The following is a 15789-nucleotide window of genomic DNA, read 5'->3' as shown; positions in this document are numbered from 1 at the left end:
TACGACAGCAAAAATAATTTAAATAACCAAAAATTTTAAATAAAGATGTATCAGCAAAACATAAGATTAACACGATTTTTAAAGTAATATAAAATGTGGAAAAATCTGTTTATGTTAATTGAAAATAGATTTCAAAATGATATATATTGTAATTGCTTCAATGTAAAAATGTTTTCAAGAGTAAGGAAATGTACAAAAGTGACAAGCATTACACTAGCATGGGGTATTATGAATGAATTTTAATTCTAAAACTTCCATTTAATGTCATCATTAAATTCTTTTTCATTAAAATTCTTTTTCATATGAGGTTTGACAACGAAATCTATTTATCACAAAAAGGGTAAAATGGTATTTGAGAAATGAGCTTCTGAATATGTAAGGGTACTCTTTTGAAATGGGAAAAAAACCCTGTAAACTTACATGTTGTATTACACAGCACTTTGGAAACCAAGATTTTATTTTTCAAATTAGGTAAGAAAAAATATTCCCTACTTTAACACCTAAGACTATCCATAAAGTGTAACATATAGTTTCTTTTTAAAGAGCACAAGTGCTTTGAATATACAGAAAGTGCTATCATCATCTTAATTCCAAATAACTACATCCAGAAAAGCCTTTTACAGTATCTCTACGGATCACCTTCTGCGAAGTTACACAAACACACACACACTCACTCACTCACCGCCCCCCCACCCCCCCCAAAGCTTACAGGCCTGCCCCTCAAACAACTATAACTTAGGAAGACTGTGAAGAAGGTAATACTCTCTAGTCCCTGAAACATCAACTACATCACTCCATAGAAGCTCTGGCAAGGCTTCCAGGAATTAAAGTAAGGAATGGAGAGAGAAGGCCCCTGAGGCAGACATGGCAGTACCAGTGGCTGGAAGAGGAGTGGTATGCTAATGTTCAGTCTGTGAGATAGTTGTTAAACAGCTTTCATCACCAGCTAGAATTTATTTCAATTGCAAGGATAAGGTGGTTCTTCAACTATCTGAAGGAGGAGAAAAACACATGGCAGCAGCTGGGCTCAGCAATAAATGGTACATTTACCTTGTTAATTTCAAACTGGCTCACTGGGACACTGCCATTTAGCACATTTTCTCCAATTTCTATTAACCTCTTCTGAATGTTTTCCACTATAGTGTCCCGGCTTTGATCAGAAAGAATCTGGCCAATGACAAAGCTGCAAAAAGAGAGAGGGATTGATTTTTTAAATATCATACTTTATTAATAAAGGAGAAAAAAGGAAGATAAATGCCATTAGATTAACATGTGGACAAGAGCTGTACTAAAAGCTAACATGAGGGTTAATGTCCAAAATGCCATTACTATTTGTTTTTCAACATTAACTCTACCAAAGGTTTACCAACGGTTTGCCTTTAAACATACAGACCATTTTTTTAATGCGGCAACTAATGCTTCATACAAAATGCAGACAGGGAAAGGTACGGGTTCTATATACGTTTATGCAATTATAAAATTCACAAGTTCTTATATTCTACCTATAAATTCAAAATATTAGAAGACAAATATTTCATTTTCCTCATAAAGCACCAAGATATTGTCTCTGATATCATCAAGATATCATCTCCGCCTGAGATGATCACTAGCTAGGTAAGCAGAAATATAAAGTTATTTATGCAAATTTCTTAGAAACTGAAGATTTCAAACTTTTCTTTCTTCAGCTTCATTATATTGCTCTGCATTCTCCAACCTTATGCTATCCCTCAAAAAATTCATGTTATTCTACCAGACCCAAAAAAAAGGAAAAAAAGAAAAAGAAAAGGAATAAGGAAGCCAATACTTTATCCATTTCTGAGAAAATGCAGAGCGAGGGTTTGACAGCTGCATTATAATTTGTCAGAAAAAGAACCCTGACAAAAACATTTGTATAGCTTTAATTACTAATACATTTCTAACTCAGAGAAATTTACTTCTATTATGATGCATCTTTTCTTAGAAAACACAAAGCTGAAGAGAACACTCTAATCGACAGTCTATACAAAGTAGTTTCATCTTCGGGTACGTTTGGGGGCAATGAAGCATTTCAAACTACATTTCATAAAAGGCTAACAGTGACCTATACTCAGATGATCAACTTTGCCTAATCAAGAGCAGTCTTGCAGAAGCAACAATTGCTCAATCTCCCAACTTGAAAGCAAGAGGAGGACTGGAAAACAAGTAAAAAATGCTGATATTTGGTAATTTTAAAATTAATTTAAAATTTTGCTTTAAGGAAAAAACTCTATTTTCAGAATTGGTCAGGTTTACAAAGGAGGACTATCTGGAAAGATGGTACATAAAATACCTAACGATTTATTTTTTTTTAAATGAATGCTTTATAAATTAATGTGACCTTAAAAAAACCCCAGTTCTTATTATCACAATCTTCAGTCTTGGATGGAAAGCTGGGGGGGGGGGGTCAGTCATGACATTTGTTATTTCTGAGGTACCTATGGTATTTGAGAACTAGCTCTTAAACCAACTTGACATTAGTAAGAATCTTTACACACAAATGATATGGGGGGAAACAAAGTCTAACTCCACAGTCCACTTTGAATCCCAGAACATTTTAAGCCACAACACGGGGACACCTTAACAATTATGTTCCTAAAGAGGATCTAGGAAGATTCAGAAGCATAACACAAGACACTTTCTAATAAGAACATTAAAACAAAATAAAAGAAAAATTAGCCAGCATCAATGAAACCACCTCTGTAAGGATCTAAAATATGAAGGTTTACCCTCACCATGAGTTAAAACTCATAGGATGTACCTTACAGCAAGCATCTCTTACTGAGAAAGTTTGGCTTTTTCAACGTTTTAATCTATCTGTAAAATTCCACTCCAAATGAGTAAAAATTGTTAATATGCAATAATACAAAACAAAAAAGCAGTGTCCTTGTGCTTGGCAGAATCACAGGTGTTCTCCACATCATTAATGCTTGAATTTTTTAAAGAAAAACAACAAAAGCAAAAATGAAAGCTGAACTTACTTTCCAGTGTCTTTAGCAAGATCACACCAATCTCTTCTAACTATATCTAACCCTTTCAGTTCCTGTTTGGTGAAGTAATTCCCATCCGACGTTGGCTCAACAACCAGAGCAGCATATTTCTTTTTCTTCAGCAGTAACAAAGACTTGAAAACACCATCGATGTCTATTTCCAACAGTTTGTACAACCTATTCACTTCACTTTTTACCTGTGAAAATTTCAACCATTAATATTAGCTTCTCAAACATCTAACAGGGAGAAGATGAATGTGCTACAAATTCCCAAGAGTTAATCTAAACAGCACTTGAAGTCACACAAGATTAGAATGCATTTACTCAGGTTAAACGGAACACAATATCATGTTGAGTACGATGCAAAAACATTGAAAAAGTACAGGGACAAAAAAAATAAACAAAGAGACAATAATACAAACATATCATCCCACTCAACCAAAGAACAGAATTGGCAGGGTCAGCCCCAGGAAATTTATGAAAATTATGAAATAGTCTTTTTTGAATCTAAAACTAAATGCATATATACTTACTTTCAAACTACTGAATTAGAGATCAGATAGTCGAACAAGTAGATATATGGCCAGAAATAAGTAAAACTTTGACTATTGAAATAATGTCTAAGATCTCCCTGTACCTCCCATACCACCTTGAATATAAGCAAATACCTATATGCTGAACAAATAAATGAAGAATTACCTGCTCCTTATTGATAGAGTCAAGGCACAGACCATTGCCTCTAGGGAAAATACACGGCTTGGCAAGCTCCAATATGAGTACAATATGCCAGACTTGCTCTCAAGTGAAGACTATAGTTCAAATTTCACACATTTCATGGGGGAAAGGCAGGAAGTTGTTAGCTTGTAAGATGACATCTTAGTTTTCGTATACTGGGACAATATCTTAACATAGCAAGTGCTCAAGAAACTCTTGCTAATTATGAACTGCAATTAGGAGGCTACAAATGATTATTTTTAAACGTCCTCTTGACTTTCCAAATAGATTTTAAGTACTCCCGTGACAATTATAGATGTATGTATATATTAGTATATATGTATTTATCCATATCTATCAGTGTATAAATGCAGCTGAATACTACTAGAGACACATTTCTCCTTACGAATGACAATGTGATAAGTATTAATGTGATCACATCTTAAACTTACCACACTTAAGACTGTTTTCAAAGGTAAAACACATATATCATGTAAGAAAAAAACATTTCCTTTGAAATTTTGCCCTAAAAACAAACAACTGGAGTAGAGGTTGAAAAATATACAAGAGGATGAAGAATTGAAGGTACTAAGTTCATTATTTTCAGAAGCACACACATGTACATATACATGAATTTATGAAGTTTCAGGTTGAAAACAAAATTCACAAAAGTACAGAAAACAAATAATTTCATCAAATTATCTCACCTTGTTTCCCAATTTAAATACTTCTTCCAGATTGGTGCTATTGGTGTTTATCATAATTGAATCTGTATCTCCATAAATTACTTCAAGATTCATCTAATGAAAAGCAAAAATTATAAAAAATTAAAAACAAAAAGACAGTGACCACTATACACAATGAAACTCAAGATTTTCCATACCTCAGAAATTATAGGTTCCACTGATTTCTCAAAAGCTTATGTTTGTTCTTATCCATATTGTCAGGAATGTACAAAGATTAAGCCCCAATTAACCAGAAAGGCAAGCACTGCCACATTAAGAAAATCTCCCTAATTTTCTTAAAACAGAGAGTGGAGTGGCAGGGGAAGTGTCTGGTTTCAACTGAAACAAAATGTGGAACTGAATAATATAAAGGAGGAGACGGCGGTCATATTTACCCAGTGTACCACAAGCTTAGCGGTCATGGCAATTTATGAAGCAGAAACATAATGGGTTTTGAAAATTCAGGGGCACAAATCCATATTAAATTCTTAACAGTTTCAAACAGTATTTAGTAGAATATGAAGAGTGCCAAAAAAATCAATCATAACAAACAACACTAGAGCACATACAGTATAAAGGCCTGGAAGTAAACGCTAATTAGCACTGTTACTAATTTGCTTGAAACACTCACATATAGGCTTCAAGCAGTGGCTAGATCATATCAGTGTTACTAAAATAAAAAAGCTATAATCCATTAGGAGGGATTATAAACGTAAACTAGGCATCCTAAGAAGCCATTTCCAGTCTGTTTGGGTTACAATTTTCCTTGAATACAAAAACATCACCAGGTATGATATCTAAGAGTCATTATATGATGAAAATGCTCAGCATTACCTTCTGTACCATCTCTTTTGTATGCATCAAAATCTAAATGAAACAAAAAAGTCCAGATTAATGCATTACATAATTACAAAAACATAAATATAAGCACAGAGATAGGTAACCCAAAGATCTGTCATTTCCATATATTTTTAAAGCTCTTGATGGCTTTCTAAATACAATTCTCAAAATAACATCAACATAATCTAAAAATAAGTTTGCCTCTGTGCTGATTCTTAGCCAGAGACATGTAAGCAGATTTACCATAAAGATCTATATAAGATCTAACTAAGCAGATCTATGTAAGATCTATCTTCAATAAACATGCATAATAAAAATATCCCTTTATAACATGGCAAAAAGGTAACTATTCTCATTACTAATATTTAAAGATAACTGCATGACTAAAGAAAAGCTTGACAGAGCATTTCAAATCTGGCAATTCTTACTCATGGTATTCAGGATCTTAAAAAGCAGGAAAATATATATACATGCACTGGATTTAAATTTCTTCTCTAGGCTAAATTTCTTGAAGACAGAGAGTAGATCAATCTTCACTATACTCCCTAGAGCTAGCGCAGTGCCCAGTACAACGGTGGGGCCCAACAAACATTCAGTGAATGAAGACAAACATATACATAGGTAATATCTGGAGATAGGTCTGTCCCCAGGCCTATATGGCTATAAGACTAGAGACATATAGGTTATAATGGAGATATAGATAAAAAGCTGTTATCTTGGACCAGATCAGAAGTAACAAATGTTTAACAAATGAAGGCCTCTTAAAAAGTAGTAACGAGGGGCCGGCCCCGTGGCCAACCGGTTGGGTTTGTGAGCTCTGCTTCGGCAGCCTAGGGTTTCACCAGTTTGGATCCTGGGCGCGGACATGGCGCTGCTCATCAGGACATGCTGAGGTGGTGTCCCACATGCCACAACTAGAAGGACCCACAACTAAAATATACAACTATGTTCTGGGGGGATTTGGGGAGAAAAAGCAAAAAAACAAAATAGTAATAAAACATAATGTGTATATGTATGTGTGTGTGTAAAACATATGGGCCAGATACTGTGCAATGAGCATCTCGCCCATTTTCTCATTTCATTCTCCAAGATCCCCAGGAGATAGCCACTATTAATACCCCTATTTGTTAAATGCAAAAAAAAACAAAAAGAAAGTCATTCATTTGTCCCAGTATGGGACAGAGCAAAGATATGAACCAGGTACTCCAGAGCATGGGGCCTTAGTCGCTCCATGCTACTGCCTCTCTACCAGCACCCATCTTTCAAAGCATCAATCTAAACCAGAAGTTACTTTTCCAATGGGCCAGACAAAAGATTTACTTCATTTATATTTCTTTTTCCTACTTGCAACAGTCGTCCTTTGTCAACTAAGCTCAAACCTCATGGTCTCATTTGTCTTTCTTGTCCTTTATACTGCACGGCCCCATGGTATAGATACCTTACAGTACCTTTTACATATACCCTTTACTTTCCATTTCCATTGCCCCCTCCCCTTTAATACTGTCTCTCAGTATTGTTCAGGCATTCATTGTCCTATGTTCTTGGGGGAAGGAAGACCTTGCCCTGCCCTGGAGGTAGTGGGTAGTGGTGAATACTACTTAGGCTAACCAGCAGTTTTAATAGTGGCTATACAGTGGAATCACCTGGTGATCTTTTACAAAATACCAATACCTGGCCCCAGCAATTTTTTTAAACAGCTCTCAAGATGACTTACATTGCAGTCAGGGTTAAGGACCACAGGACTAAGATAATCATGGTAATCCCATTCTGAAAACAGCTTTTAGTTGACAGTTTGTCCCCTCCTCAACTACACCACAAGCTTCAGGCGGTCAGAGCACATGCCGGTGCCTAACTCCAGGCTTCATATGTAAAAGGCACTCAAAAAACTGTTGGATAGTTGACTGACAGGTCTCATAGGAATCCCAATTACTTTTCTACTAGACTCTAAAATTCAGTTAACTCATAAAAAACATTCACTCTCCTCCACTTCATCTTCATATTTTAATGTCTAAATTACAGGGAGATACATTGTGGGAGAATATCTGACAATTCCTTTGGGAAAGGGGCAATAATAAGATCAACCCAAGTCAAGTTAATCACAGTGAGGACAGAACTACTTATCACAACTTCTCTTCATCCTCTGTCCCTTCCACGCTGCTAGGCTTAGCTTTCCTCACCACAACGCCCAACTCCGCAAGGTAAGCATTACCTGCTAAGTAAAATACCTCAGGAGCAATCTGTCAGCCTTTCACTGCGACTCCACACATGCAGCAACCGCTTCCTTCTACTCTTCTTTCACACTGTGAACCAAACCTACTACGTCATCCCAGACTGCACCTCCAATGTGACCTGGCAACGTTCACCTTCCAGACCTACCACTCAGCCCGCTCTGTGCTGCCACCACCTCACGACCATGTCCATACACAATCTGAGGGCTGCTACCAAAACGATTTTCTCTTTGGTGGCAGAAACCTCTTGGTGGCTGTTTTGCACAAAAATGGGAGAAAACTAAGCAAACCGTAAAGACTATACTGTAACTACTTTTTTCACCTAATACTTTATCTTAGAGATTCCATATCCACACATAAATGGCGATCTTATTTTTTTAATGACTACATAATGTTCCACTGTGTGAATCGATCATGATTTATTTAACTAGTGCTCTATTAATGAACATGTAGGTTGTTTCTAATCTTTACCTTTATAACCGCACTTCAACAAATAATTCTTATACGCACGTAATTGGCTAATCTACCAGTAATAAGAAACTCCTACAAGAGGACTTACTGGGTCAAAGGTCATATGTTTTTAAATTTTTGATAAATATAGCCAAATAGCTCTCCACAGAAGTTGTACCAATTTCTGAGGATAGTTTTAATCACCATCTTTCCAGTGGACCTCAACAGCAGCTGATGAAAATGTTCTGTCTCAGGTTTAAGGTCCTCACCACAGCTCATCAACTCTTTACCCCATTCTATGAGACAACTCACAAGCAGGCTGACCCTGACCTCTCATCCTTCTTCACTAAGTAGTTCTAGATGATGGGTACCACAGTGCCCAATCCAGACTAATGTGTACCCAAGCGCTAATGAGCAGGATCACCCCAAAGCTGCTCTCGATTCAAACTGCTCACTGGGGAAGGCACAGCTGTTAGATACTCTGTGGGCTACCAAATTCTTAATATCTAGCAGAGGGCCTGGTACACTGTAGCTATTAATGAATATTTGTAGAACGTTGAATAAATAATCCTCAAGAGTAGGCAGTATTATATACTCCATTTTACAGATGAGGAAAACTAGGCTCTGCAATTTTGCCCAAAGTAATAAAGCTAGTCAAGAGCTTGATCTAGAAGCTGGACCTTATGTTTCATTTTCTTTTCATTATGTCTCACTGCTTTGTTAAAAAGCCCACACCACATGAATGTTCTGGAAGCCAACAACGAAAAACTTATACATTACAGATATTTTCCCCATTAAGGAAATGCACTTTTTAAAAAAGCCACAGGTATCCAGAAAGGTCTACAGGATACAAGGTACAGTGATTACAAGATGACCGTTCATAAGTTCACTTCAAAGTGACAACCCTGATATTAAAGCTACCCATTCTAACAGAAAATCACTTTATAAGTGCCAACAGCTAGAAAACAGGGCTATAAAGGCTTGCTAAATTCATTAATAAGGCAGTCTGCAGTTATCTGATTTCACAGCAACACCTGCATATTTATCTACTCATTACCAATTGGATGATGGAATTTTTTCAAGCACATTTCAAAAATCTGCCAACTTCAAGTGTAAAAAAATAAACTTTGTGGTTAATTTTTCCCTTAACAAAGTACAGCTGTTGAGAATAATTGTTCAAGATCTTACCCTGTAATGTCAACTGCAGCAGAACAAAGAGTATTTAATTAGCAAATCTATCCAGTAATTCAACACCTATTATATAAAATGCCTTCGTGATTTTATTCAGGATAATTTGCTAAGAGGGTTATTACTGACATTCAGATGGAATTTAAAATTCCTACGCAAGTCGAGTCATAATAGCAGTAATGATCTCCCCAATCAGGAGATTCGGTGTCACACAAGGCTCTCTTGCAATGCAGCAGCCGATTTCCTGACTTCTTAATTCCTGGGCTCAGCTCAGTGAGAGCCCTTCATGCCGATATTTCAGTCAGCAATACATCTTTAATGGGACTCTATTAAAATAACTAGAACAAAAATGACTTTTTTTTCGGTTAAAAAGAATGACAGCACTGCCATCATATCAATCATTGCAGGCTTTGCAGAACAGTGCCGTTGGGGGAAAAGAGGAGGGGGAAACAGGAAAGGGGTGGGGGTGGGGGTGGGGAGAGCAATAATTAAAATAATATGAAAAGGTGTTTTAACCCCAATTGGAGACTCCAAAGGCTGGTGAGGGGCAGTGGGGACTAAGAAGGAAATATAAAGTGTATTTCAAAAAACTGTTTCCTAAAGAAAATTATTTGTTCAGGAATACACCTACGATGCAGTTTACTAAGCAGAAAGAGAACGTTTGTTACACCAGGGTTAGCAGCAGCAGCGACCTAAGAGCAACTGCTACTGAGGTGTGTATTTACAAGTTCTTCCAACAAGGCCAGGATAAAGCTGGGCTCTTCACTTTTTTTAGAACAGAATACTGGTGTCTTGCAATGCACTCAAAGGTTATAAGATGTTTCTAGGTGCTATTACGGACTAAAACAGTGCTTATTAATACTAAATAAGAGAGAGAAAACACCAACTTTCCACAGTTAAAAAAAAATTTCAAGCTCCTATTCCAAAAGCATATGTCTATTGTAGTGATGTCTGCTAACAAGAAACCCACTTTGGTATGTGATGCAGATAATAAATGCAATGGAAATCCTGCAAGTTAAGAAAATGTTGGATGAGGTCAAAGTCTAAACAAATAATGCATGAACAGAATGACAACTGAAATCTCAATGGCTTTAGGATTCTTCAGTTACTGAAGACAGAAAATTAGAAACAAACTGGAAAGTTTTTTTAAAAAATACATTAGCATAATGGGGTAGCAAAATGAATGGTTTTGAAGGATAGGGAAGAGAAAAGTAGAAGAAATATAAATATTATGATATTTGGTAATCCAACCATTATCTAAGCTTTCCTGATTTCCAATCTCAGCAGTTTCCAAGCAGGACTCGTGTTACTTAGTTCTCCCACTTGGCGAACGTTTATTTCATCCTCATTATATTAGACTGCCTTTTTCTTATTTTCCTATTCCCTAGTATTCTTATATGTGTGTCTTCTCTATAAGATGCTCATGGAGTAAGGGCTTTGGATTCAATAAGCACCCTACTTTCTGTCTCCATCACTTAACATTCCTGTGACGCTGGGCTCCTTACTGTCGTTAAACTTTCATTTTATCTTCTTTAAAATTGGGATAATACTACCACCTAGTTCCCTGAACTAGATAGAAATAAAAAGAACTGTATGTTGAAAACATGCTTTGCAAAAATAAAACATTATACAAATAACGAGTTTAAAAAAACGTCAGGGGTCTGAAATTTGAGTACTGGTATAAACTGCCAATGACTAAGTGATCAGTGAACAAGCTGGTTTCCCTCTCTAGGTCTTAGCATCCTTATTTACAAAATGAAGAGGCTGGGATTCCTCCCAGAACTAAAAATCTAGAATCCAAGTTTGACGTGTAGAAATATCTCTTCCTTATATCTGGTTGTTTTGTCTCTCAACCACATTCACTTCTTTAATATTAGGAAAAGGAAGCACTAATAAATCCAACAAAGATAATTAGCATTACAAGAATATATTTCCATCTTCTAGGTTGCTTTTGAGGTCTATGTGGTTATAAGATAAGTAGAAATAGGTAAGCTCTCACAAGTTGTCTACATACGTCTTTATGCACTTAATATAAGTGGGTGGATATATTTACAGTACATAAAATCATCTGACATCTTCTGTTGAGATCTCGTCCCCCCACACCCAGGAAGAACACACACACTTCTGCATATACTTTAGGGTTGCTCAACCTTAGCACTATTGACACTTTAGGCCAGATAATTCTTCGTCATGGGGGGCTGTCCCTGGCCTCTACCCACTAGATGCCAGTAGCATGCATGTGCACACACACACACATACATATAGACATACTCTCCAGTTGTGATAACCAAAATTCTCTCCAGGTATTGCCAAATGTTCCCTGGGGGCCAAAATTATCCCTGGTTGCGAATCAGTGATATTATACTGATGACTCAACATTTTCCCTCTCCAGGCCCATTTTCAATTGTCAGTCCCATAGCATTCATTCTAAACCCCATCCATCTCCTCCAAACCCCCAACCAGCTCCAAACATGATAAACGGCCCCTCTCAAGAGCCTTCAACTAAAACAAAGGGCTGACTTCCTTTTTAACCCAATGAGCTAGCAAGCCCCACACCAGACTGTATCCATCTAGTGTGGCGCCTCCTGCCAATATGCTGTTCCTTTTCAGACCCTCACCACTCACTCAACCTGTCTCCAGCATCACTACCTTCCAAGCCATTCTTCATACTTTGCCAGTGTTCTTTCTAAAATGTACTCTTTGAAATGAAATTCAAACCCCTAAGCTTGACCTGAGACTCACGATCTAGTTGACATTCACCTCAACTTCTAACGCTTCCCACATGCATTCTTCAATCTAGTCTTCCAGAAATATTTTGAGTTCACTGAACCAGCCATGCTCTTTTCTTACTTCTGTGCTTTTCACATGCTGTTTCCCCAGAGTGGTTAAAGCATGGGTTCAGAAGTTAGGCTGTCTAATGGTTAATTTTATGTGTCAACTTAGCTAGGCCATGATACTCAGATATTTGGTCAAATCTCAGTCTAAATGTCACTGTGAAGATTTTTTTTTTATATGAGTGGACATTTAAATCAGTAGACTTTGAGTAAAGCAGATTACCTACCACAATGTACGTGGGCCTCATCCAATCAGTTGAAGGTCTTAAGAGAAAAAGACTGAGGTCCCCCAAGGAAGAGGGAACTCCGCTGCAGTCTGCCATCAGACTCAAGCTGAAACATCAACTCTTCCTCATGAAACGTCAACTCACGTCCCGTATGTTTGGGTCTCAGGCATGCCGAATTGCCTTACAGATTTCAGACCTGCCAGCCCCCACAATTACATGTGCCAATTCCTTAAAATCAATCAATCAATCAACCTCTCTGTCTCTCTCACACATACACACACCCACACACACCATTGGTTCTGCTTCTCTGAAGAACACTAACGAATACAGGCTGCCTGAGTTCAAAGCCTAACAGCACTGCTTATGAGCTATGTGACCTTGGGAACACAACCTAACCTCTCTAAGCCTCCAACTCCTTGACTGCAAAATGGAGATAGCAACTGCAGCTTCTTTACAATAGAGCTACCGTGAGCATTAAATGTTACCACATATGTAAATTGTTCTGTACAGTTTCTGGTACATAAGCGCTCAATAAACATTAGGTATTATTATTACCTAACATCTACTTACTTTACAAGGCACTAAACATGATCAGAAAAGCCATCTCTGGCCTCCTCAACCCAATGATATTAATGAGCATGTTAGTCCAACGTGCTCCCCAAAGTACTGTATGTACACCACAGCACACCACTCTGTTATAAAAGTAAGATTAATTAAGAGACTTTAAGCAAATTATAAGCAGAAATCACATCTGAGCCATTAAACCTAACACAATGCCTGGCACATAGTAGTAATTCACTAACTATTTATTTCTTAGGCTCCAGTAAAAAGAAGCAAACCGCAAGTGGTCCAGCTTGAGAAGAGCAGAGCCATAGATTGATAAGTGCATTTCCACAACAACAGACCCTAAAGCTGGTTACGGAAAGCGGTAATTAAACCCACACAGAGTACGCACTTAAACGCTAGCTCTTTCCACGCAAGAAACGACGAGTGAATCAGTTTTAATCCCACCTTCAAACACAATGCATGTTAGATAAACAAATATTCACTCAAGAGAAATGAATTTCTACCCCAATGATAAAGGCCCATTAATTATAAACTTGACTAAAAGAGTACCTCTCCCATACAACTCTTGCTTCCAGATAAACTGATTTTGTTTTAAATCCTTAATTTACAACCTAGACCTGCTGGTAGCTCATGTGTAAAGAATATAAAACACGTTGAATAAACAAAGCTTTCTGAAAGGTTTCTCCTCCCCAACAGACACATTTAATGATATTTATGAATATCTCTCAATTACTGCCCTACAATTTGACAGGGCTCTAATTTTGATCTAAAAACTTAAAATACCATAAACTATGGCTTTGAACATGTGAAATGCAAAGTGAACTTCTCACTTGTTTTCTAATTTTTGCTCCCAGCATGAATATTTATTCATCCTGTGGGTTTTTAAAATTTCACTTTACATTTCAACTTTAAAAAAAACTATTTTCACCTTTGCAGAAAGTTTCCTTTCACAACATTCTTATTCTCTAGTCCCCCTCCACTCCAACCTCCAAGTTTAGAGACTCATGACCCGTCCGTTTCACTTGAACTTACATGCAGTGTCACCATACTTGGGATTCTATCTGACAAAGGACCCTGGAGAGCCTGTAGAGCTGGCATTCAAGCACACTTGAGCCAAATCTACTCACCACCACAAGAGTTCAACTACAAGCCTACACTCTTAAATATTAAACTCCTAGGGGAAAAAAAAAAAACCTTAAGACATCAAGATCGAAACTAGAGCAAGTGATATTAACCTAAGGTCAAGAAATCTGAAAATCCCCAAAACTGTAAGGGAAAATTTGAATGAGTGCCTATATGCATTTTTCTAGGAAGACGGTCCACATATTTCACCAAATTTGAAATTTTGGTTTGTTTAAATATAAGTACCATTGAAGATGCTCCAATTAGCCACAAAAATAGAGCTTTCAGATTTCCTACAATTTACATAACGTCCATGAGACTAGAAACACGCCTACCCTAAGGTCTTTGCCTCTTGCTTTGGAGCTGGGTATTTCCGGCCCCTCCAGTTTATTTCCCTCAAAGAAAAACACGTACGTGTCAAAAGGCTCAGAGATTTGGTTCCCTGATTGATCCCTCGCATAACTCATCTGGGGGGCTAATTAAGATACGGCCAAACGATGTCCGCGCTTTAGTGAACACTGGCGTTCAGGCAAGTTTCACACAACCTGATTAAAATTGACTCAAAGTGTCTTACTTCAGTAATCACTTAGATGGAATGAATTTTACATTAGTGGGATCAAGCATGCACCAGGCCTCAGTGGAAATGAAAAGGGCTTATAGTAATAGGATTTATAAATCCACCCATTAGGTTAATGGCTAAATGATTTACATGTAACTTTCTCCCCCACCCCGCCTTCCCTCACCCTTTAACTCAGTAAAAACTATGCTTGGCATTTTCCACTGCAGTGCCATACACAAAGGAAATAGCCTTTCTATTTTGGGACATTCTAATTTCTAATAATGGCTTGGGTAGCTACCATTAACTCTTTCAAAGCACAAATAATTGACTAATAAAATTAAGTATTCTATAAGGCCTGAAAGTGCTTAATTGATCATAATTGTCTATTTGAGAAGAAGGCGTCAGGCTGGCTATGCTCAGATAATGAAGTTGGGCAATTCTGAAGCACTGCAATCAAGCTAATACTTACAGCTAAAAAGGACATTAGCATTTTCCAGAATCTGCAACATTTTCTTTATAACTGAGGTCATGGGAAAATCTGACTAGAAAACTTTGAGCTCTTGGTTCCCAGAAACGACAGATTTAACAGGTTGACACCTGTCATTACCAAGCACCTGGACTGAAGCTCAACCCTAGAAAAGCACCTAGCGGGTGGTCTGGAGCACAACTGGAAGTTGGAGAGTGACCAAGGTGTTACTGCCACCATTTTGATGAATGCATTTTTGATTTCTTGGAAGCTCCTTTTTAGGATTGGTGGGTGACAAGATAGTCATGTGACTGTCATTTTCCTCTGCTTCGAGGAATGTCACAGAAGAGAGAACTTTTTTTTTTTTTGAGGAAGATTAGCCCTGAGCTAACATCTGCTGCCAATCCTCCTCTCTTTGGCTGAGGAAGACTGGCCCTGAGCTAACATCCATGCCCATCTTCTTCTACTTTATATGTGGGATGCCTGCCACAGCATGGCTTGCCAAGTGGTGCCATGTCCGCACCCCAGATCCGAACCAGTGAACCTTGGGCCACCAAAGCGGAACACGCAAACTTAACCGCTGTGCCACCAGGCCGGCCCAGAACTTTTTAAGTCCAACACTTTAGGGGGTAACTCCCCTACTAAGTACCAGGGCTAAACACTAAATTCTGTTCTATCATGACCATACTTTGTACATTCCCTTCGATAACACCTCTATTTCTTACAAAATGGTAGCCTTTGCCCCTGTCCTGTTATAGAAGTTCAGACAACAGGTTCTATGAGCTAGCTATGATTAAAATATAAAGGGTTCCTACTTCAAAGAAAAATCCTCTATCAGAAAGATGATCTCATTTTAGGGAAATG

The 15789-nt window shown here is 37.6% G+C and overlaps 1 protein-coding gene across 18 annotated transcripts in view; it reads right to left on the bottom strand.

The window, feature by feature from the left end:
• POLA1 (DNA polymerase alpha 1, catalytic subunit) overlaps nt 1-15789 on the bottom strand; it is a 286388-nt gene that overhangs the window by 169826 nt on the left and 100773 nt on the right. For all 18 annotated transcript variants that reach the window (XM_070606249.1, XM_070606248.1, XM_070606253.1 and 15 more), the window contains 4 exons: nt 5279-5311; nt 4427-4519; nt 2997-3202; nt 1051-1183 (listed from right to left, as the gene is read on the bottom strand). In XM_070606249.1, the coding sequence (XP_070462350.1) occupies nt 1051-1183; nt 2997-3202; nt 4427-4519; nt 5279-5311 (465 nt within the window). The remainder of the gene's footprint in view (nt 1-1050; nt 1184-2996; nt 3203-4426; nt 4520-5278; nt 5312-15789) is intronic.

This window comes from Equus przewalskii, chromosome X, assembly GCF_037783145.1.
Source record: "Equus przewalskii isolate Varuska chromosome X, EquPr2, whole genome shotgun sequence".
NCBI lineage: Eukaryota > Metazoa > Chordata > Mammalia > Perissodactyla > Equidae > Equus > Equus przewalskii.
The sequence above is the reverse complement of the archived record's forward strand: the minus strand, read 5'-3'. Positions and strand labels throughout refer to the sequence as shown.